At 40.0% G+C, this 24,672-nt stretch overlaps 1 protein-coding gene across 1 annotated transcript in view; it reads right to left on the minus strand.

Annotated features, from left to right (window-relative positions):
* The window catches only part of sptbn5 (spectrin, beta, non-erythrocytic 5), a 78,007-nt gene extending 53,335 nt beyond the window's left edge, over positions 1–24,672 (minus strand). Inside the window, exons 1-20 of the mRNA XM_063007925.1 lie at positions 24,547–24,672; positions 18,936–19,103; positions 17,738–17,854; positions 17,474–17,631; positions 17,144–17,372; positions 13,478–14,112; positions 13,224–13,362; positions 12,910–13,133; positions 9,750–9,903; positions 9,405–9,605; positions 8,497–8,703; positions 6,745–6,907; positions 6,519–6,655; positions 5,567–5,770; positions 5,050–5,202; positions 3,657–3,787; positions 1,993–2,244; positions 1,599–1,886; positions 1,192–1,435; positions 969–1,108 (exon numbers count right to left, since the gene is read on the minus strand). Coding sequence (XP_062863995.1) covers positions 969–1,108; positions 1,192–1,435; positions 1,599–1,886; positions 1,993–2,244; positions 3,657–3,787; positions 5,050–5,202; positions 5,567–5,770; positions 6,519–6,655; positions 6,745–6,907; positions 8,497–8,703; positions 9,405–9,605; positions 9,750–9,903; positions 12,910–13,133; positions 13,224–13,362; positions 13,478–14,112; positions 17,144–17,372; positions 17,474–17,631; positions 17,738–17,854; positions 18,936–19,103; positions 24,547–24,672 — 4,070 coding nt within the window. The remainder of the gene's footprint in view (positions 1–968; positions 1,109–1,191; positions 1,436–1,598; positions 1,887–1,992; positions 2,245–3,656; positions 3,788–5,049; positions 5,203–5,566; positions 5,771–6,518; positions 6,656–6,744; positions 6,908–8,496; positions 8,704–9,404; positions 9,606–9,749; positions 9,904–12,909; positions 13,134–13,223; positions 13,363–13,477; positions 14,113–17,143; positions 17,373–17,473; positions 17,632–17,737; positions 17,855–18,935; positions 19,104–24,546) is intronic.

A 24,672-nucleotide genomic window follows, 5' to 3' on the forward strand; every position in this document is an offset into this window, starting at 1 on the left:
ACCCCCATGCTTCACAGTAGGTATGGTGTTCTTGGGTTTTTCTTCTTCCTCCAAACACGACGAGTTGAGTTTTTACCAAAAAGTTCCATTTTGGTTTCATCTGACCACATGATATTCTCCCAATCCTCTTCTGGATCATCCATAAGCTCTCCGGCAAACTTCAGACGGGCCTGGACATGTACTGGCTTAAGCAGGGGGACACACCTGGCACTGCAGGATTTGAGTCCCTCTCGGCGTAGTGTGTATACTGATGGTAGCCTTTGTTACTTTGGTCCCAGCTCTCTGCAGGTCATTCATCAGGTCCCTCCGTGTAGTTCTGGGATTTTTGCTCACCGTTCTCATGATCATTTTGACCCCACGGGATGAGATCTTGACCCCAGGGGAGATTATCAATGGTCTTGTATGTCTTCCATTTTCTTACAATTGTTCCCACAGTTGATTTATTCACACCAACATGCTTGCCTATTGTAGATTCACTCTTCCCAGCCTGGTGCAGGTCTACAATTTTCTTCCTCGTGTCCTTCGATAGCTCTTTGGTCTTGGCCATGGTTGAGTTTGGAGTCTGACTGTTTGAGGCTGTGGACAGGTGTCTTTTATACAGATAACGTGGTTAAACAGGTGCCATTAATACAGGTAACGAGTGGAGGACAGAAGAGCTTCTTAAAGAAGAAGTTACAGGTCTGTGAGAGCCAGAAATCTTGCTTGTTTGTTATTGACCAAATACTTATTTTCCACCATAATTTACAAATAAATTCTTTAAAAATCCTACAATGTGATTTCCTGGATTTTTTTTTCTCATTTTGTCTCTCATAGTTGAAGTGTACCTATGATGAAAATTACAGACCTCTCTCATCTTTCTAAGTAGGAGAACCTGCACAATCAGTGGCTGACTAAATACTTTTTGACCCCACTGTATGTATTGTATACAATAAATGGACACTAAAATAGAAGATAAGGGTTATCCTTACTGTTTGGATGCGTAGTGGTGTTTGTTGATAAGTTCCTGGCTCCTGTCTAGAAAAACGATTATATTTTGCTCAAGAGCTCCAAGCAAGCCTTCCAGTTCTTCTTGCCTGCCAAGTAAACTGTGAACGCCATCCACAGAGTCCTACATATACACAAGACCTTATTATCAGTTAGCCAATGTGAATGATATTAAGTAAGTCCTTTCTGTATTTAAGTATAACTCACCCCAAGTTCTTTGATTTTTAACCTGCCGTCATGACCAGCAATTGTCGCATCGATCCTATCTGCTTCTTTGTTCCACTTCTGGAATTCAAGTCCTTGTTGTAGCCTTTTGTTTCGACTGGACCACAGTTTATCCAGCCTGTCCCATTCATGGTTTAACTTGTTCAGAATTTCTTGAACATCTTTAGTGTCTCGACCTCCGGATGACATCTCCAAGGAGCCAGCAAGCTTTTCCAGCTCTTTCAACCTGAAAACAAATAGCCATTACAGCTTGCAATTTGACTTGGATGGTGGGAGTGCTTCTTTGCCTTGATTTTTACAAATTTCAAAACAGTTCTTTTTTTCCTCTTAATTTTTAACCTAGTTAACTCTTTTTACTTTACTTTTAATGCTGGAATCTGTTACAAAACCTTTCTCTTTGCTGATCAATCTCTGTCCTTAGCTCCTGGTTTTCCTTCAACAGGGCTTGAGCAGAGGCTACGTCGAAGCTGTTTTCCTCTTCCACCAAGCGCTCCTCCACTGTCTCAGTCCACACCAGCAAGTCTTTAAGCTCCTTCTGTAAAAGCTGCATCTGTTGTGCCTTGTCCAGCAGGCTTTGTCTTTTTGCAGCCTGGACCTTGACTTGCTGCAGTAACTCCTCCAAAGCATCTACCTCTTGCATGATGGCAGCACTCTCCAATGGGTTACAATCCTGTTTCCTATAAAATTTATATATAAGATATATAACATATAAATAAATTATAATATTACTTTATACATGAACCAATTAGTAAGGGTGAATCATTTGACTGATGTGAGACTCACATTTTTGCCACACTCTTTAGGTATTCAATCTTCCTTTCAAGTGCCTCTATCTCCCTTTCAACCTGAACCTGACTGCGTTCTTTAGCCTGTAGGGCTGAAGCAGAACTGCCCACATCGCTAGTATCCAGCTGGTCCAGCTTGTCCAGGAGCTGGACTTTGGCATCTTTACAGGTATGCAAGAAAGAGTTGATGTCAGCTGAGCTGAGTAGTTTGTGACCCTTTTCATCTTTCAAGGTTTGAATGTGCTGCCATCTGATGATAAAGAGCATACGATAAAAAATAATAAGATTGTTAGTAAATGTAAGTGATTGGGACATACATACTTTGTCTATACATATTAAATAATTGAATACCTTCTGAATTTATTTTGCGTTTTCTGAAAATGTCACAGAATTTGGGTCAAAAATATATGCACAGCCAATAAGATTATTTTGGTGGTAAAAAGTTCTGTAATGACATTTAACTTGGACTTATGGACTTATAATATTTCCTTGTTATTTAAAATTGATTGACAACATCTAGTTATTTCTCTGTGGCCATATAAATAAGGCTGGGTTTCACTGTGCCTTTAGACTGAATTACATGCATTACAATAGAAAAATGTATTAAGCTTTTTACTAATCACAGAAAGACAATATGCACTGATCAGCCATAACATTATGACCACCTCCAATTACTGACTCTAGTCCATCTGTTTATCTACATACTTTTTAAACCTGCTTTCACCCTGTTCTTCAATGGTCAGGACCCCCACAGGGCCACCACAGAGCAGGTATTATTTGGGTGGTGGATCATTCTCAGCACTGCAGTGAAACTGACATGGTGGTGGTGTGTTAGTGTGTTTTGTGCTGGTATGAGTGGATCAGACACAGCGGCGCTGCTGGAATTTTTAAACACCTCACTGTCACTGCTGGACTGAATATGGTCCACCAACCAAAAGTATCCAGCCAACAGCGTCCCGTGGGCAGCATCCTGTGACCACTGATTAAGGTGTAGAAGATGACCAACTAGATAGGAGTGTCTAATAGAGTGGACAGTGAGTGGACACAATATTTAAAAACTCCAGCAGCGCTGCTGTGTCTGATGTGTTTTTTCTTGCCATTGTTGCCTTTGGCTTGCTCAACAGGGATTTTGGTCTGTTGGTCCTGGATTCTGTAAAGTTGCTTTGAGACAATGTCCATTGTAAAAAGCGCTATACAAATATAATTGACTTGACATTGTATATCGTATTTTGTTTAATATTTTTTGTATTTATGTATTTTTGTATTTATATTCTTTGCATTTTATATTTTTATGTTTATTGTATATTGTAATTTGGTCTTTGTTAATATGTTATGAAGAAACTGTAAACTAAACTGTAACTAAAGTTTTTAGTTGTTTTTTGTTTGTTGGTTTTCTTTAACAAAGAAGTATTTGTTTCATTATAGAACAGATAGAACAGTTTTATTTAAATCATTATTGTCCAAAGCCTGCTCTGATGCATAGACCCCAAGCGTATGCAAACCTGTGAATTTAATTCTATTTCTTATTGTTCACAACGTTTACTGCCAACTTTAGTGGTTTGTTTTCTAGAATTCTTTTGAACTTCAGCAGGACAGAGATAGCTGCACATAGATAGCAGATATATTTCAAGTTAATGTTGTCATATAACCAGTTCCTCCTACCTCTGAACAACCTGAGCTTGTCTGGAAAGAATCTCTTTCATTTTGCTGTGCTTCTTTTTCACAAGTTCTTCACTCAGTTTGGTGATGTCATCAAGCCGCCCCTTTCCACTTGCAAGTTCAGTAAGAAAATTCTTCATTTGGAAATAATTATACATTTAGCACAGTTAAAATAGATGATATTTAAATGTATATTTTAAATACACTGATCAGCCATAACATTAAAACCACCTCCTTGTTTCTACACTCACTGTCCATTTTATCAGCTCCACTTAACATATAGAAGCACTTTGTAGTTCTACAGTTACTGACTGTAGTCCATCTGTTTCTCTGCATGCTTTGTTAGCCCCCTTTCATGCTGTTCTTCAATGGTCAGGACTCTCCCAGGACCACTACAGAGCAGGTATTATTTGGGTGGTGGATCATTCTCAGCACTGCAGTGACACTGACATGGTGGTGGTGTGTTAGTGTGTGTTGTGCTGGTATGAGTGGATAAGACACAACAATGCTGATGGAGTTTCTAAACACCTCACTGCCACTGCTGGACTGAGAATAGTCCACCAACCAATAATATCCAGCCAACAGGGCCCCGTGGGCAGCGTCCTGTGACCACTGATGAAGGTCTAGAAGATGACCAACTCAAACAGCAGCAATAGATGAGTACATCTCTGACTTTACATCTACAAGGTGGACCAACTAGGTAGGAGTGTCTAATAGAGTGGACAGTGAGTGGACACGGTATTTAAAAACTCTGCTGTGTCTGATCCACTCATACCAGCACAACACACACTAACACACCACCACCATGTCAGTGTCACTGCAGTGCTGAGAATGATCCACCACCTAAATAATACCTGCTCTGTGGTGGTCCTGTGGGAGGGGTCCTGTGGGAGTCAGATTAGGGTGAAACAGGCTAAAAAAAAGTATGTATAGAAATAGATGGACTACAGTCAGTAATTGTAGAACTACAAAGTGCTTCTATTTTTTTTTTTTTTTTTTTTTTTTTTTTTTGCTAGTTATAACTTTCAGTTCAATTTAATTTTGTGTTTGTATGATTTGTGTAAATCCTATTTATTTAAAGTAGCCTTCAGGCCACCCAAGAAGGATGGGGGTCCCTGCTGAGTCTGGTTCCTCTCAAGGTTTCTTCGTGTATTTTTAAGGGAGTTTTTCTTTGCCACTGTCGCCCTCGGCTTGCTCAATAGGGGGTTTTGGTCTGTTGGTCCTGGATTCTGCAAAGTTGCTTTGAGACAATGTCTATTGTAAAAAAGTGCTATATAAATGTGACTTGACTATATGGTAAGTGGAGCTGATAAAATGGACAGTGAGTGTAGAAACAAGGAGGTGGTTTTAATGTTATGGCTGATAAGTGTATATTTCCTGTTTTGTTAACACCCACCTCATATTTGGCCTGCACAATATCAATATCATCAGTATTGGAGCTAAAGGTGTTAAGAATGTTCTCCTTGTCTTCCATCCAGGACTCAAACTCCTCACAAGCACCGTAAAACCTAAGCAAACTAACAGTCTCATCCAGGATCTTTCTCTTTGACTAGAGGTGAAAAAACAGATATTATGAGCCTACGAAAAAACAATTCTAGGAATGCAGGTTTTCCAAAATTGTGTAGCTACCTGTTATCTGTAACTGAATATAATTTGTATTTCTTTCTTTATTTACGTTTTAACAGAACTTGCATTTCACCACTTCCACCAACAGATGGAGCCAAGCCTTTACACTGTATTGTATTAGATTAAACTTGCCATTTGACCGTTGAGCTTTTTTACTCATATCTAATAAATAAGGGTATCTATAATAATCAAGTACATATTGGATGATATGCCATATGTGCTAAGTATTTTAAAGTATTGTACTCATTTATAAGTTTATTTATAGGTCTTAATTTTTAATACTTTACCTGTACTAGCTGAAAGACACTGTTGAAGTCTTTCTCTAAGCTGCTCTGTGTATTCTCTATAGTATCCCTCTGGAAGTGTGGGTCAGGCATCGATGTAACTGAGATTTCAGCAGTTCCCCGGCGCATGGAACGTGTACGCCGTGGTCGGTTTACTTTCTGTTTTGGGCTCTCTGGAACCCCATTTCTAGGCACAGCTGGTGCTTGCTACATTTTCAGAATTCATAATAAAGGGCTTGTTATTAGTTGGTCATGTTAAAATGTTAATGATTACTCACTGATGAGCCAAATGTTATGAACGGAACCTTAATATGCTGTCAAAACCCACAGGCCCACAGAGGCATAGAGTAAACAAGACCTCTGAGGGTGACACCAAGACATTAGCTGCAGGTCCTACAAATGCTGTACATTGTGAGATGGAGTGCGTCACTGTGCATCCTGGGGCCTTCTTTCTAAGCAAATGACACATGTGGGCTAAGGTCGTACACATCCTTCTTAAATGTCTAGTTCCGACCTTCACATGCCCATTGTAGGTGCGTTCAACAATTAACCTTCCAGCCGTATACACTGAAGGGTTCATTACACAACTTTTGACACAAGCCACCCATCACTAGTATTGAAATTATCTGCAACTTGAGCAGTCTTGGCAGTCCAACACCATGTTGGTAGTTTGTGGTAGTCTGTCAATAGGTACTAATAAATACTTTGACCCAGTCATCTGGCTATAACAATTTGGCTCTCATTAAAGTTAGTCAGGTCTTAGTCAGGGCAATGGGACATTACTATAAGTAAGTACTATCAGCCCCAACATTAATAATGTACCCCTGACTGTACCATGCGCAATGGTCATTAAAAAATGTTGACATTAAATTTCTTTGAGGGTGGTCATAATGTTTGGGCTCATCAGTGTAGAAAAGAATGAAAAATAATGATTTGTGGAATGTAAGAGTCTTACAGTTGAAGGCAGCACTGTAATGTATGTAGAAGGCACTATTTGTTTATTTCCTTTACTGTCTTGCACAAGAAACTTGTCATCGTTTTCTCTGCTGAAAATCGTCAGCATTTCCCCACGATCCCAGGTCAGCAACGTACCTTTAAAAAACATAGTTATTTGCTGTACAACCTAGAATACATCACAATCAAAGCAGCAAATTCGCATTTTAAGAATGTGGTTTTCATACCTCTGTATTTAAACCTAATTTTTGCATTAAACTCCTGCATCTGTGGTGAGACCTTAAAAGTTTCCTTGTTTTTAATGGTAATTGCTTCTTTTACTTTCACAGCGTCGTTTTCATCTCCTGATGAATCACTGTAGTGGACCATTTTGCTCTGTTGAAGTTCTGTCTAAATTGGAGCATAAACATTACTGTTAGTGCTTTTATAGTGCTAGAACAATGTTTAAAAGATGTAATATGGTGGTTTATAGTGTATATTTCTAGGAAAGGTTGTTTCTGAACCATAAACAAAATGTAATGAGGGAGGTCGCACCTCACTACTAGAGCCCAAGGTAAAGCCCTGCACTTGGAAGAATGAAAATAAGTCCAAGTGTAGGATGCTTAACCAGGGTAGAACATGGAGTCCACAACAAAAAGTGGATAGAGAAAGAATAGCAAGGAACTGGGAACTGGTTGTCACTTTATGAGAGGCTATTTCAGCCATCTGCGACAACCCAGTTTTTGGGAAAAGAGGAAACATCAAAGGTAACCCTCAAAACAAGCATGGGACAGCAATATACACGTAGCACCCCAGCCCTACCAACCTATGTGGATTTACAGGTGGGGTCTGATAACCAGCAAATTGTGTTGAACCCCAACCAATTTCACCAAGCATAGTGGCCAAAGCTGTGCCAGAAATTTGGTGATAGCTATTAAAAGTGGCTGATACAGGGAAGAGTCACTATGGGACACATGACCAAATGGTACATGTCCTTAAAAGTGCTGTCATTCTGCCTCTTAGGCAGCTTGCTCTGTCATGGCAGTTCTGTCATGTGGGGACACCAGGTGAGTTCCCCGAAATAGATAAAAGTGTGATGGCCTTATACACAAGCTGAAAACTGGACCAGAAGGGCCCAGCATCACTTTTGCAGATAAAAAGTGACATATAGAATTAATTATCTACAAGGTGCATGTGAAAGTCAGGAAAAATGGACACATCAGTGATTTGCAGTTCCTTGTCCAATTTGCTGGTCAAATTTACATTTACATTTTCATTTAGCAGACACCTTTATCCAAGGCGACATACAGTACTGTGATAGTATACAGTCTGAGCAATTGAGGGTTAAGGGCCTTGCTCAAGGGCCCAACAGCAGAAACCTAGCAGTGGTGGGGCTTGAACCGGCGACCTTCTGCTTACTAGTCCAGTACCTTAACCGTTAGGCTACAGCTGCCCTACAAAAGGTAGTTACAGGTTACACGTAATTTATAGAATGCCTTTATTTGTCATATATACATATACAGGTATACAGTACAACAAAATTTCTACTTCGCATATCCCAGCTTGTTTGGAAGCTGGGGTCAGAGCGCAGGGTCAGCCATTGTATGGCGCCTCTGGAGCAGACAGGGTTAATGGCCTTGCTCAAGGGCCCAACAGTGACTGTCTGGCAGAGCTGGGATTCGAACTCTCAACCTTTCAGTTGATAGCTCAAAGCTCCACCCACTAGGCTACCACTGGGAATGCAGAAGGACATGATTCTGTAACAGAGCTACGCTGCTGAGGTTCACGGCAGGTGTGCTTGTTACACAACACGTTTCTTATTGTTATGGTGAAAGATGGCTTTTGCCAAAGACTTGCTTTGTACAATATTTACACCTTAATTACCTAATAGACTGAAGCTAATGCTTTTTGGCTGTGAATATAATGTAAATGCTAATGCTTCTGGTCTGTGGTTGTAATGTAAATACTAATGCTTTTGGGCTGTAGATATTATCACTTACAGTTAGAGTAGCAAGTTGGGCCGCACTTTGCGCTTGTTCCCCGAGCCTCTTTACTTCTGAAGCATATGCCTCCATGTCTTTCTCCAGTCTCTGATGTCGCTGAAGCAGGGTGGTAGCGCTCACTTCATCCTTCCCATAATCCTCATCTATGAGAAATGGCCTGCAGTCATTTAGCCATGAGTTTGCCTCCATTGCATCAGCAAAGTACTGTAAGGAAAACAGTGTTTAATGTTCTAACAGACTGTATACAGTGTCTCCAATTAACCTGACTGCATGTTTTTGGACTGTGGGAAGAAACCGGAGCTCCCAGAGGAAACACACGCAGACACGCTGTGAGGCGACAGTGCTACCCACCGAGCCACCATGCCGGCTTGTCGAACAATTTATTTCAAAACCATGGGCATTCAAATAAAGTTGTTGCCCCTTTGCCCTATAATAGCCTTTACACTTTTTGAAAGGCTTTGCACAAGATTTTGAAGTGTGTCTATAAGAATTTGTACACATTTACGTGAAAGAACATTCATGAAGTCAGGGATGAAAAGGCCTTGCAATCAATGTTCAATGTTTCAGTTCATTGTGAAGGTGCAGGTCACTGGAGTTTCACCACACAACTCGTCATTTTGGCTCTTTTGTTTGTACACAGGAGCACAGTCATGCTAAAACAAGAAATGGCCTTTCCAAAAGTTTGTATATACATGTATTTATTAATTCATTCATTTATTTGTTTTAGGGTTTCTTTATCCTGGTCAGGATCACAGTGAGCCTGATACATTGGACAAAAGGTAGAAAACACCCCAATAAGGTTGCCAGTCCATCACAGGGCAAACACACACACACACATTAATAATATGCATTTGCTGCAGATACATATTCTGCACAAGTTGTAAGAAATTAGCAATTAATGGAACCTGTTTGATGACTATGGCTGCATGCAGTCTGTTCTTGCGGTTTGTAACTTGGTCACTGAGCTGCTGCCACTGTTTCTGCAGGGTCCGAATCCATTTTTGAATGTCTCGTTCGTTGGGGTGTCTCCCTCTGCACAATTCCTGACCTCTGGACACAACTCTAGAGCACAGAGCTTCCTGTGACTGCACCTCGGCTTCCAGAGTCTACAAACAAGATTAGATCCGAATAATATTACAGTAAACTCTTGTGGTCATTCAAGGTTGTTTTCCGATTATTTGGTCAGATTTTCATTCTAGTTTATTAGGCCGTCTTTGGCATTTTTATGATAATTTTGTAAAGATGCAAACCTTGTGTTTTTGAATTGCTTGTTGAATCTGACTGAGGTCTCTGCCTAAAGATGCTGCTTGCACCAACAGCCACTTTTCATAGATCCATGCCTCCATTTCTTCACAGTCGTAGAAGAACTCAAAGAGCTTCAGCTGCCCTTCAAGTGCTTTCCTCCTTTTGGAAATAGGTTCAGATTCCAGTAAAAAAAAAAGAAATAAATTATTAGCGTTTATGGCAAATACTGTACTATTGGCAGAAATTGCATCATGCCCGCATTTAGCATTCAGTGATGCTTGCTTTTGATCAGACGAACAGTGTTAGGTACAATGACCTTGCCAAACAATCTCTGGTTTGAATGCAAGGGTCCAGGGTACATGACTAGTTCCGAAATTGATGAAATGTTAATGTGATGGAAATAACCCATACGTAAAAAAAAAAAACAAGAAAAAAAAAAAACATTTATGCCCAATTATTTATACTTAAATATTATACAAACATTCTATATATATATATATATATATATATATATATATATATATATATATATATATATAAACATTCTATATATATTATATATATATATATATATATATATATATATATATATATATATATATATAATTTCCCTCTTTTCCAAAGAAAAACACATTTTCATTCACAAACAATTTTGTCTATTACACAATTAATTTAAATGTATCCGATGATTTTTTTAAGAATGAAAATGTTTGCATTAAAGCCTATTTTTGTATAGAGGCCTATTTTGCATATAGTTTTATTATCAGCAATTCAGTCCTCGGCCTCAATCTCCTGGTATGGCTGCCAATCCAAGTTAAGAATGTTATTAGGCTAATTGATTGTTAGGAAACCCTTTTTTAATTTTGTTGCACAGCTATAAAACGTTATACTAATAAGGGAGCTTAAAAGGGAGCACGACATTCTTGGTTAGTTTAGTAGTGCTGAAGCATCAGCAGTTGTTGGCCTGCTTACAGGCTTAAAATGACCAGAAAGAAACAACTTTCTTTAGAGACTCGTCAGTCTATTGTTGTGTTAAGAAAGGAAGGCTACTCAATGCGAGATATTGCAAAGAAACTGAAAATATCTTACCATGCTGTTAACTACTCCCTTCAGAGAGTAGCACAAACTGGCTCTAACAAGGACAGAAAAAAGAGTGGGAGGCCCCGATTGACAACTGTGCAAGAAGATATATATCTTAGACTGTGCAGTTTGAGACAAAGACGCCTCACAGGTTGTCAACTGACAGCTGCACTAAATGGAACCCATCAAACACCAGTGTCAGCATCAACGGTGAAGAAGCGACTTCAAGATGCTGGACTTCATGGCAGAATTGCCAAGAAAAAGCTATACCTCACACAGGCCAATAAAAAGAAAAGACTGCGATGGGCCAAAGAGAAAAGACATTGGACACTGGAAGATTGAAAGAAGGTGTTGTGGACAGATGAGTCCAAGTTTGAGGTCTTTGGATCAAACAGAAGAACATTTGTGAGGCGCAGGAACAATGCAAAGATGCAAGACCAATGCTTAATGCCATCTGTCAAGCATGGTGGAGGCAGCGTGATGGTCTGGGGATGCTTTGGAGGTGGTAAAATAGGAGATTTATATAGAGTGGAAGGGACCTTAAAGAAGGAAGGCTACCACAAGATTTTGCAACGCCATGCCATGCCTGTTGACAGTGCTTGATTGGGGCCAATTTCATCCTACAACAGGATAATGACCCCAAACACACCTCCAAAATGTGCCAGCAATATTTAAGAAATAAGGATTCAGCCAGAATTCTGACTGTAATGGAGTGGCCAGCACTCTCCAGTCTCCGGATCTGAACCCTATTGAGCTGTTGTGGGAGCAGTTGGTCTGCAAAAGGTGGCTTTTTTTATGAAGACAAAATCACATCAGTACATCAGTCATCATTTCCATTAAAATCAAAATTTCTTACTCTGACAATGTCTGCATGTCCTGTTTATTTGCTATATTTCCAAATCTCATGTGTGTTCACAGAAAATTTCACAGTGATCCCAAACTTTTGACGGTAGTGTGTATATATATATATAAAACATATATGGATACAACATATAATACCATATAAACATTAATCCTATAGATATATTTAGTATATGTACATACACACTTTTGTTGTGGGTATTTCATATATGGTATAAACTTACATTTACATACAGTATAGGCCAAAAGTTTGGACACACCTTCTCATTCCTGTGGTTTTTCTTAATTTTTTTTAAATTTTCTACATTGTAGATTAATACTAAAGACATCCAAACTATGAAGGAACACGTATGGAATTATGTAGTAAACAGAAAAGTGTTAAACAAACCAGAATATGTTTTATATTTTAGATTCTTCAAAGTAGCCATCTTTTGCTTTAATGACAGATTTGCACACTCTTTGAAATTTTCTCAACCAGCTTTATTAGGTTTCCACCTGGAATGGTTTTCAATGAATGTTTGTGCCTTGTCTAGAGTGAATTTTTGGAATTTGTTGCTTTTTTAATGTGTTTGAGACCATCAGTTGGGTTGTGCAGAGGTAGAGTTGGTAAAATATAAAACATATTCTGGTTTGTTTAACACTTTTTGGTTCACTACATAATTCTTCATAGTTTGGATGTCTTCAGTATTAATCTACTACAATGTAGAAAATAAAAATAATCAAGAAAAAACATTGAAGAGAAGTTGTGTCCAAACTTTTGGCTGGTTTGTCCAAACTTTTGGCCTGTACTGTACATCCAGAGGACGTTTACATTTACATTTTCGGCATTTAGCAGTCGCTTTTATCCAAAGCGACTTACAGCACTGCGACTACATATTGTCTAAGCAATTGAGGGTTAAGGACCTTGCTCAGGGGCCCAAAAGGTGTCAGCCGGGCAGTGGTGGGGCTTGAACCAGCAACCTTTGGCTTACTAGTTCAGTAACTTAACCACTAGCCCTCACCTGCCCCAGAGGCAGTATGTATGTTATAATAACATATCACCTTACAGCTAACATATGTGGAAAAACCATTATTGAAATAGGGGCATATAAGTCCTATATCACATTTTCATGTGGGTAAGGCATTCCAGGCTGAGAACATAGCATTAAATATGGTAAATGTTTGTGAGATAGGAATTGTTTGTACCAGACTATAAAACTGTGATGGAACATTTAAATACTTCACCTGTTCTCACTGAGAGCCAGAAGCGAGTTGTACTGGGTATTGAGCTTTTTGACTCTGCTCTGAACCTGCAGTACATCCCTGTGTTTTCCTTTTAAGGCACTGTTGCTTATGGTACTTAGCATTTCACCAAGGGAGGAAATCTTGGTGTCCAGCAGGTCCTGTTTCTGGAGTAATTCCACCACATCTGGTAGCTGTTTTCCCAATTCTGAGGACCCTGCCTGGACCTAAAAGCAAAATTGAATATAGATATACAGTTTATTATATTTAAGCTAAATAGAAATTGATGAACTAAGGTTGTTTAAGCTCATAATGACCTGTAGCTCATTGAGGTCTTGGGAAATTAACTCAATGTCCTTGAGAACAGCAAGTGTATTCATGGCATCTCGAATGGAATCTCTTTTTTGCTGCAACTGCTGGAGCAGAGCTTGCCATTTGTTTGAGATATTCATTTGCCTGTCACACACAAAAATGGTGAAATTATTTATAACAGTAAATATATGTAATAAACACTTAGGTGTCCAGGCATGCATCCTTGTTCCTTGTGTGTCTCTAAAACTGACCCACTCACCTGCAGACAACATGTTTCTTGCTGTGGTAATCCTCCCTTTCAATGACAGCTGCCATCTCACTGAGGGCCTTAAAACGGGGCTCTCGAGCCAACACATCAGTGCACAGGGCCTCCAGCCTCTGAGCTGCAGCTTGTGCGTTCTCTAAGCTTTCTAGCTCTTTCAGATCATCTTTCTTAACCAGTTGCACCGTCTCCTCCAAGTAACTTTCTCTGAGTGCTGCTTTGCGGTTGAACTTCTGCACCAGCTGCTCAAGGCGTTCCAGTCTCAGGAGCGCACTCTGCAGGTCCCGTTCTCGCTCGTGCTCTGCCCTCTCCAGCATGGTCCAATTCCTTTCAATGTCTCCAAGGCTCTTGCCCTCTGGAGGAACATAGTCACGCTGGTTGTTGCCCCTCAATTTTGTACGCAGGTTGAAGAGATGGGCTTCGATAGCACCCCGCTCCTGGTACTTAGGGGGCTTCTCCACAGTGCGAAACTTCTTGAAGGCAGCCACTAGCTGCTTCATCTCCGGCAAGGAATTAGGGAAGGAGCGGTCATCCAACTCTATTATCTTGGTTTTAATCCAGTGAAGTAGGTCAGAGACCATGCACTCATATTGACTTTTCATGTCATCTAGCTCTTTCAGAAAGTCCACAATCTGAAAGTAGAGTAGAGTGGTCACAAGGGAAGCAGAGTGAATTACATTACTGAGCTGCTTGTAACCATAAGGAAGCCTATCATCTCTAATGTCTAGATATATACTTAGCAACCAGTTTATTAGGCATACCTATCTGTACCAACTGTCATTGGCCATTTTTATTTGTAGATAAATAATTTCTGTTTTAAATGATCCATCATTCCAGTTATATTAGACAAGATAGGTTACACTCACTAACAGCATACCTAAGATTAATTTATTTAATAGGTTTACTAAAAAGGTATAACAGATGTAACATAAATTTGAAGCAAGATTATCACATATACACCAATCAGGCATAACATTATGACCACCTTCCTAATATAGTGTTGGTCCCCCTTTTGCTGCCAAAACAGCCCTGACCCATCAAGGCATGGACTCCACTAGAACCCTGAACGTGTGCTGTGGTATCTGGCACAAGATATTAGCAGCAGATCCTTCAACTCCTGTAAGTTGTGAGGTGGGGCCTCCATGGATCGGACTAGTTTGTCCAGCACATCCCACAGATGCTCGATTGGATTAAGATCTAGGGAATTTGGAGGCGAAGTCAACACCTCAAACTCATTGTTGTTCTCCTCAACCCATTCCTGAACCATTTTTGCCTTGTAGCAGGGCGCATTATCCTACCATTTCCATGAAAGGGTGTACATGGTCTACAACAATGCTTAGGTAGGTGGTAGGTGTTACACGTTAAAGTAACATCCACATGGATGGCAGGACCCAAGGTTTCCAAACAGAACATTGCCCAAAGAATCAGACTGCCTCTGCCGGCTTGCCTTCTTCCCATAGTGCATTCTGGTACCATGTGTTCCCCAAGTAAGCGATGCACACGTACCCAGCCATCCCCGTGATGTAAAAGAAAACATGATTCATCAGACCAGGCCACCTTCTTCCATTGCTCTGTGGTCCAGTTCCGATGCGCACATGCCCATTGTTGGCGCTTTCGGCAGTGGACAGGGGTCAGCATGAGCACCCTTCTGACACCTTTCTATCAGAACCAGCATTAACTTCTTCAGCAATTTGAGCTACAGTAGCTCATCTGTTGGATCGGACCACACGGGCCAGCCTTCGCTCCCCACGTGCATCAGTGAGACTTGGCCGCCCATGACCCTGTCGCCGGTTTACCACTGTTCCTTCCTTAGACCATTTTTTAAAGATACTGACCACTGCAGACCGGGAACACCCTACAAGAGCTGCAGTTTTGGAGATGCTCTGACACAGTCGTCTAGCCATCACAATTTGGCCCTTCTCAAACTTGCTCAAATCCTTACACTTGCCCATCTTTCCTGCTTCTAACACATCAACTTTGAGGATAAAATGTTCACTTGCTGCCTAATATATCCCACCCACTAACAGGTGCCATGATGAAGAGATAATCAGTGTTATTCACTTCACCTGTCAGTGGTCATAATGTTATGCCTGATTGGTGTAAAACAGTCGTTTATTTTAAAAGGACTGTACATATGGAGATTTTAGGATAGGAAACATATTTTAGTAACCAATGCATGTTATACTCATTGTATGTATGGTGTATTTAACATCTTACAGGTATTAAGCTTTAAGACAAGCTTATGTAAGAAAGAATTTAAAATTTTACAATTACATTTCCAGACCATTCTAGACCAAGTCTGTGGCATTACCAGAATCATTCATTAGTGGTAAACACATTGGGTAAAGTCAATATAGCAGTTGTTATTCATATCAACACAGCACACTACATCTGCTACTTATACACACCTTGCCCAGACTCCTGTGTGGTTTAATAATAGCCTCCCTCATAGTCTGCCATCTCAGCCACTGATGGCTAAAACTGCCACTAAAAGACATGGCCCCTTAATGACCCAGCAGGGCACCGGTCACAAAAAAAACTCGCAGACTGTCTTGTCTCATCACCGAACAGCACACTCTCTAACTAAACCTGTTGTAGTTGTCCAAAAGACTTGTCCGTTATTATTTAACACGACTTTCTGACAGCTCCTGTTCACACATAGAGACATGGTGGTGAGTGAAGGCGGAACTGGACACTTCTCACTACAGCCCCTCTCATGAGTCCTTGGCCAGAGTTAAAATGAAAATGAAATCTTTTGCCCTCCGAACTCAAATCCTACGCATTTCCTTCAACTGTCTGAACCTTTTCTGTCATGGTGATGAAACATGGTAAAGCCTACTGTGTTGTGGAAAGGTCTAACTCTCCTGGTTGTCTGTTTTACCAGAGCTGAGATAATGCTTATGTGATTAGGACCTGTACTCCTCCCCTAGTCCTGCTGTAAAATCCAATAAGCTGTCCTCATTCAGGATTAATGGGCGGAGGTAATAAGATGTCTATTTGGGGCAACAGTATTGATCTGAGTGTAAGACATGCACTTGAGTGTGCATGCATTTGGATGCTTACAGGTGCACTTAATGTGATAATTAGCAAACCAAAATAAGAAAAACCCTTAACAATAAATAATCTAAAGAGGAGTAAGTCCAGGGTTTACAACTACTAAATCCCTTTTAGATTGCTGTCATACAAGGCCATTCAAGTGGTTTGTGCCAGATGATGGACTATTCCTTAAAATCTTTTAATTGTTTGAGATATGTTTGTGGTAGATATATCATGGAGGTGGTAGATTTACTTTGCACTCTGCACCCCAGAACCTCATTTTGAAACGTTATGATGTTTAAATGTGGGGATTGGGCAGGCTCTGAAAGATGCATGGCTATATTCTTCATTCACTTTTAGTTTCTTTATTAGTATGTATGAAGGCATTAAGAGTGTTTTAGGTATGTGATGCACTTGTTACTGTGATGCAAAGCAAGTGTAAGGGCTCATGATTTCCACCAGATGGCTGCCCATGCCATAATAAATACTCCACCCTTCAGTTGGCAGCAGAATGATGTGCTTAAAACACCTTCTGGCTTCCTCCAAATACAAATTAATCCAGATGTTAAACTGTATGTTGTCTTTGATTTATCACCTATAAATTCTATCACCTATGTTCTAACTGACCTTTGCTATCCTCTTCTGGATGGTCTGTCCTTGTTTTACTTTTGAGAAGTAGTGATAGTAGAGTGAAACATAAGTCATTATGGACTTCTCATCAGGATGTGGCACTGCAACGTCCTCTATGTCAAGTAGCTGCATGATGCCAAATTTGCTCTCAGCCAGGCTGAAAGCATGATCCAGGTTTCTCCTTGCATCACCTGGATGGAGTCGATTATAATCAAATAGATCTGGTCTGAAACAAAACGTATATATAGAATCATCAGTTGCTGTTGCTATAACAAATCAGATAAAATCCCTGTGTACGTTTGAGTATACAATGAGAATTGAGTATACCGGTGAGCATGGATGAGAGCATTAAAGGCTAGGCCATCTCTCCAGCTGCTGGAAAAGTCCTGGACATCAACATTGTTATAGCCAGAAGTCTTTCTTTGGCACCAGATAAGAAGAGCCTCTTTGGCTGAACGCCGTGCTGAGCTGGCATTACCACTGCCCTGTAAACAGAGCAGAATGTTTTAGCTACAACGGATAAGCTATATTTCTTATATCAGGAATTAACAGAAAATACGGTCATGTGACAAATATGTTTTGGGACTTTACCTCCTCGAGATTGATTGCCCCAATCTGGAATCGGAGAATGATGATCCATAAGAGGCCCAAAATCAGAATTCTGTCTCCATCCACAACATTCTCAGGGCCAATCAGATCTACTCTGATCTAAAGGAAAAATTAAGCAAAATTATTTCTAATCTTATTCCAGATTGGAAAGTATATTTTTCAAAGAACCATATTTGGTCAGTACAAACCCAATTCCAAAAATGTTGGGATGGTAAAAACTCTTAAATACAAGCAGACAGCAATGCTAGTTGAAAACATGATAAGACTATACACTGATCAGCCATAACATTAAAACCACCTCCTTGTTTCTACACTCACTGTCCATTTTATTAGCTCCACTTACCATATAGAAGCACTTTGTAGTTCTACAATTACTGACTGTAGTCCATCTGTTTCTCTGCATGCTTTGTTAGCCCCCTTTCATGCTGTTCTTCAATGGTCAGGACTCTCCCAGGACCACTACAGAGCAGGTATTATTTGGGTGGTGGATGATTCTCAGCACTACAGTGACACTGACATTGTGGTGGTGTGTTAGTGTGTGTTGTGCTGGTATGAGTGGATCAGACATAGCAATGCTGATGGAGTTTTTAAACAGCTCACTGTCACTGCTGTACTGAGAATAGTCCACCAACCAAAAACATATCCAGCCAACAGTTCCCCGTGGGCAGCGTCCTGTGACCACTGATGAAGGTCTAGAAGATGACCAACTCAAACAGCAGCAATAGATGAGCGATCGTCTCTGACTTTACATCTACATCTAAGGTGGACCAGCTAGGTAGGAGTGTCTAATAGAGTGGACAGTGAGTGGACATGGTATTTTTAAAACTCCAGCAGCGCTGCTGTGTCTGATCCACTCATACCAGCACAACACACTAACACACCACCACAATGTCAGTGTCATTGCAGTGCTGAGAATGATCCACCACCCAAATAATACCTACTCTGTAGTGGTCCTGTGGGGGTCCTGACCATTGAAGAACAGGGTGAAAGCAGGCTAAAAAAGTATGTACAGAAACAGATGGACTACAGTCAGTAATTGTTGAACTACAAAGTGCTTCTATATGGTAAGTGGAGCTGATAAAATAGACAGTGAGTGTAGAAACAAGGAGGTGGTCATAATGTTACGCCTGATTGGTGTATATTGTCAGTTGTACTCTTGATTACATTCTACAAACTGCACCTTGGTTTTGAGGAAGTTTATGGCAATGCTGTTGTTCTCCAGGCAATGTACTCTGAGCATACGTCGGCTAGGGTTGGGCAGCTTCTCCCTGGAGATGAGCTCCAACAGTCTAACCAAGTGCACTCCAGTCTTGAGCTCGGTATACACATCATTTAAGGCCACCTCTTCCTACACACAGATACACATGTATTATTGTACAATTCTACATTATTATTATTGTATTGTATTGCACAAATTGTTAAGCTGCATTACTATATATAGGGACAGTGGTAGCCTAGTGGCTAGGGCTTTGGGCTATCAATTAAAAGGTTGAAAGTTCAAATAACAGTTTAGCCATGCAGCCACTGTTGGACCCTTGAGCAAGGATTTAACCCTCTATGACGAATAAAGGCATTCTATTTATGCAAAAATAAAGTGCAGAATGTCTCAGATTCTAGCATATATTCAACTGGTTGTAAGGTAATAACCCTAAGAATTGTGCCAGTCCATTGCAAGGTATCACTCATTCATTTACTTTCTCAGATTTAAGAGTGATTTTAAGTAGCAACCTACAATGATGTTTTAAAAGGTGAGAGTAACCAAAGTACCCAGAGGAAACATATGCATACTCCACACAGATGGTGGATTCTTTACATTTTGAAGTCTACTGTATATTCTATTACATTTTCGGCATTTAGCAGACGCTTTTATCCAAAATGACTTACAGTATTGTGACAGTATATTGTCCAAGCAATTGAAGGTTAAGGGCTTTGCTCAAGGACCCAACAGTGGTAACCTGGCAGTGATGAGGCTTAAACCAGTAACCTTTTGATTACTAGTCCAGTATGTTAACCACTAGGCTACAACTGCCTAGTAGCCAAAGTGGTAAACATACAGGCCTACAATGGGCCAACTTTCTCAGCTGTTCTGTTCCATTTTATTAAGCAGATAAGTTCAGTTTTAGAAGGACTATAACTGCACTTTAAAACTGCATTTTACAGGAAAGTCAGTCAGGACTACGGTAAACATGCTAGCACACCAGAACTGACATTTCAAACTCATCAGTTTGAAACTCAGCTCTGCCATCCGTCTGGGCTGGGCGGCAACACGAACAATGATTGGCTGTTGTTCATACAGGGTGGGAGTCAAAGCCGGAATCTCATAACTGATGCAGTTACGACCTCTGCTGGCTGGTCGATGGTGTCTGCACAGACTTAAGGAGTAATGCGTTGATCAGGGTGCGGATCTCCGTACACAAAGCTGTTTCGCATATGAACGAGCCTCGTGCAGGTGAAAAGATGCAGTCGGTTACTGCACACGTGTCGGAAGGGGTGTGTGTCAGTTTCGGAAAAAATGCTAAAAAAGTATTTCATTACAAATGAAAAACAGTTGCAGTGAGCACATAAATCCTAAGACTAGCATGAATTGCAAACATCCTTTAAATGTGTATGTTTAAATGTGTATGTAAACTATTGACTTAGATAGTAGTAAAGTATTAATAAAGACCTGAACTTTTGTACATTCACAAACTGTCTGCAAATTAGGGGAATTTACTACTGTAAAGAGTGAACAACCTGCTAAGACCACACCAAGGGTGCAATTAATAAAAAAACAACAGATGAATGTCCCAAAAAGACAATATGGTCATTCAATAAACTTGCATTAATAACACAGTTTATTTTTTGTATTTGTATTATAACATAAAAACTAAAAATATGCTTAAAAATTAATGTCAACCAAAAGTATTAAATTGTGTCAAGAACTGTTTTGGAATGCATTTTTTGAGAGATCCAGTCTGGACCTTCTATCTATCCATCCTAGTTGACATAATGTGGCATGACCTGAAGAGGGCTGGTCATGCAAACAATTACAAATGGTCTAAAATTTCTTCTCAGTTATGCAACAACTTTGTCTTGCAAGCGTATGACCAGATATGAATAAAATGCACAATATAAAGCATGGCCACTTGTTAATATGTTACTTTTATGTCCCTCCACTGAATGTGTTATATAACAGGAACAAATCATGAAAATGGAAAAAACAGAAACATAGAATAGGAACAATTAATGGCAGCAACATATCCAGCTCTCAGATCATTTTAATTGTTTGACTCATTATGACTATAGCAACTGTATGTGAAAACATGTTTGATTCACAGTAACACCAAAATGCAAACTTTAAGTTAAATATCTTCATCTGGCTCATTCCTTATTTGTTCACAAACATAGTGTCATGACAATGAATGTCCCTCATGAAATGATGGCACTCGCCATGTTTCCTTTTCCTTCCTGGCTTTAACATTGCTGAAATGTTTATGCAAGACCTTGATTTATGAGCTATATCCTTTTCTCTATTTTTTATGTTCTTCCTCTAGGGGTTCTACCCAAGGGTTTCATAACTAAAGTTTCTAAAAAAGTTTAAAGGTTAATCACCCTGATTATCCTGAGTCTTGTTTAGGTGTAGGATATAAAAGAGAATGTTATGAAGATGTTGAAGGTTTAAAATCAGGCCTTATTGAAACCCTCATAACATGTTGGCAAAATGTTATATTCTGTTATACCTACAATAATAAATTATATTTGCCAATAATACATTAACTATATTGTCAACTATATATGGACTCATGGCCATAAACTTGTCCGACATTCCAGGTCATTTCAAAGATGTTTAATGGAGTAACATCCACTGATCAGCCATAACATTAAAACCACCTCCTTGTTTCTACACTCACTGTCTATTTTATCAGCTCCAGTCACTATATAGAAGCACTTTGTAGTTCTACAATTACTGACTGTAGTCCATCTGTTTCCATTTTACTCTGTTCTTCAATGGTCAGGACCACCACAGAGCAGGTATTATTTAGGTCATGGATGATTCACAACATTGCAGTGACAATGACATGGTGGTGGTGTGTTTGTGTGTGTTGTGCTGGTATGAGTAGATCAGACACAGCAGCGCTGCTAGAGTTCTTAAATACCGTGTCCACTTACTGTCCACTCTATTAGACACTTCTACCTAGTTGGTTCACCTTGTAGTTGTAAAGTCAGAGACGATCGCTCATCTATTGCTGCTGTTTGAGTTGATCATCTTCCAGATCTTCATCAGTGGTCACAGGACGCTGCCCATGGGGCGCTGTTGGCTGGATATGTTTTTGGTTGGTGGACTATTCTCAGTCCAGCAGTGGCAGTGAGGTCTTTTAAAACTCCAAAAGCGCTGCTGTGTCTGATCCACTCATACCAGCACAACACACACTAACACACCACCACCATGTCAGTGTCACTGCAGTGCTGAGAATGATCCACCACCCAAATAATACCTGCTCTGTAGTGGTCCTGGGAGAGTCCTGACCATTGAAGATTTGCATGAAAGGGGGCTAACAAAGCATGCAGAGAAACAGATGGACTACAGTCAGTAATTGTAGAACCACAAAGTGCTTCTATACAGTAAGTGGAGCTGATAAAATGGTAGAAACAAGGAGGTGGTTTTAATGTTATGGCTGAGCGGTGTATAACTGATTTTATATAATCAAATTTATACACCTGTTAACAATGAATGTACACCTACTTTTTTTAGTCAAGAATTACTATACGTTTGAACCTAATGCCTGAACCCATTTAATTCCATGTATTTTTCCATCTTAGAAACAATTAAAAACACACAAAAGCACAGTTATTGTTTCAGATGAACACGTAAACCATGGATGTGTCCACAGGACATATGAAGGAGTTCTGTTATATCCTGTAGTGTCCACAAGTAGGTCCTTCATCCTCTTTATGTTGTAAGGTGGATCGTCCTTTAATCCATTCTGCCATATCTGCCATTAATATACATTCTTCCATTGTTTTGATTTCCAGTTCTAATGCCTGCCTGCTAATTTATTAAGGACAAGAGTTAGCATGGGCACTTTGACTGACCTGTGACAATGCAGCCTCATTTGCAGAAGGGTTTGATGGACTGTGTGGTGTGACACATTCACCTCATCACCAGTATTAAAATTATCTGCAGACTTTATAGCTTTTGTGTTCTCTGGCATTGATAAATCTTGGCCGCCAAACAACCTGTTGGCTTTTCATGGCTTGTCCCTCCTCAGACCACTGTCAGTGGGTTCTCACCACCCCTCAGTATGTCTTGTTTTGTCATAGATTCTTGAAATCAGTCATCTAGCCATGAATATTTGGCCCATATCAGGGTAATTTGGTTCTTAATGTTGCCTTAATATGCTGCATTGAACATGTGTACTTCACATATCTACCATCAGCCCAACATGTATTATATGAAATAGACATCACCATGCTTATTTTAGGGAGTGATCTTAATGTTTTGGCTTGGCAGTGTAAAGTAAGCTGATTGACGTTCATCAAGTGTGAAAAGCTACTAACAAGAGATTACCTTCTGAAATTATTATGTAACTGTAAAATAATAACAGGAGTCATAAGACTTAGACACAACCATTACCTCATGGTTGATAACAGATGTGTCATCTCGACAAAGAAAATATGTGGTCAGCTGAGTCATTCCATGATAATGAGTGTGATTTCCTCGTGAGTGTATGTGCCAGGGCATTTTATAATGCCCATACTGAACAATAAGCTGCTAGAGCCTGTGAATGCTTAACAACCACAAGTATTTCATAAACGACAGTACTGACGATCGCGTCAGAAAAGGATATATTTGCCTGACACTCGCTCCCTCCGGTGCATGTGTAGTCCACCGACCCCTTCTTATTTGCCCATATTTTGGTGGATTCATGCAGACAGCAGGTTACGATCTGATGTTATATATGAATTATTTATGTGTATGTCTGTGCAGGCATTTATGGATCGTATATCTATTATTTAGTTAAAAACATTTTAAGTGGCACCCAGGTGGCACAGCGGGGTATTCCGCTAACACACCAGCACCGAGATTCTGAACACCCCGGTATCAGTCTCAATTCTGAGCCTCATCTAGCGGGCAGTGTTTGCAGCAGACACAAATTGGCCACCATGTCTGCTGGGATGGGGAAATGACCGGACTAAGTGGGTGGGGTCTTAAAACGCTGTGCAAATACCCTGGTTAGCGGATAGAGACGTCTGTGCAGAAGCGCCTCATAACATCAAATATTGGTTAAGCTGCATGTATTGTATGTTTGTCCAATCAAAATTTATATACAGTTGAAAATTGAAAATGTATTTATTTTAGTAACCACTTTATTCTAATTTCGGTCTTAGAGGGTCACCATACCCCCAATTAGCCAGAAATTAAAAGCTCAATGAGAACCGTATTTCAAGGGCTCTGCCACCTGCCATTTGAATAAAGAGAATGCCACAGACAGTGTACACCTCCATACCCCTTGCTGGCCATTAGTGACAGGGCAGATGGGCATGATTCTGTAAGTCAAGCCCACTGCCAATCTCCACGGAAGGTGGGTCCATAACACCGGAGCTTCACCACACTGAAGACGTTTGGGTTTATTTGCAAAGTCAATTGCAAACATGACAATCTAATCCAACATCAGTGGCTAATCTCAAAAATTATCTTTTGACTAAATGGCCACATAATTTTACGGACACATTCCAAAAAGTTGTTACAGTTGTTTTTGCAGATAAATAATTTACCTTATATAGTAACATGAGTTAAAAATTGTGCCTACCCCATTTTTGGAGAAGACACTGTTCATCCACTTAGTGTAGGTCTTTTTCTGGATGGCCATATGCTGCTCCTGCAGCTCCCGTATGCGTCCATGTTCATATTCAGAGACATCTTCTTGTTGAGACAT

Source organism: Trichomycterus rosablanca, chromosome 13, assembly GCF_030014385.1.
Source record: "Trichomycterus rosablanca isolate fTriRos1 chromosome 13, fTriRos1.hap1, whole genome shotgun sequence".
In the NCBI taxonomy this organism is placed as follows: domain Eukaryota; kingdom Metazoa; phylum Chordata; class Actinopteri; order Siluriformes; family Trichomycteridae; genus Trichomycterus; species Trichomycterus rosablanca.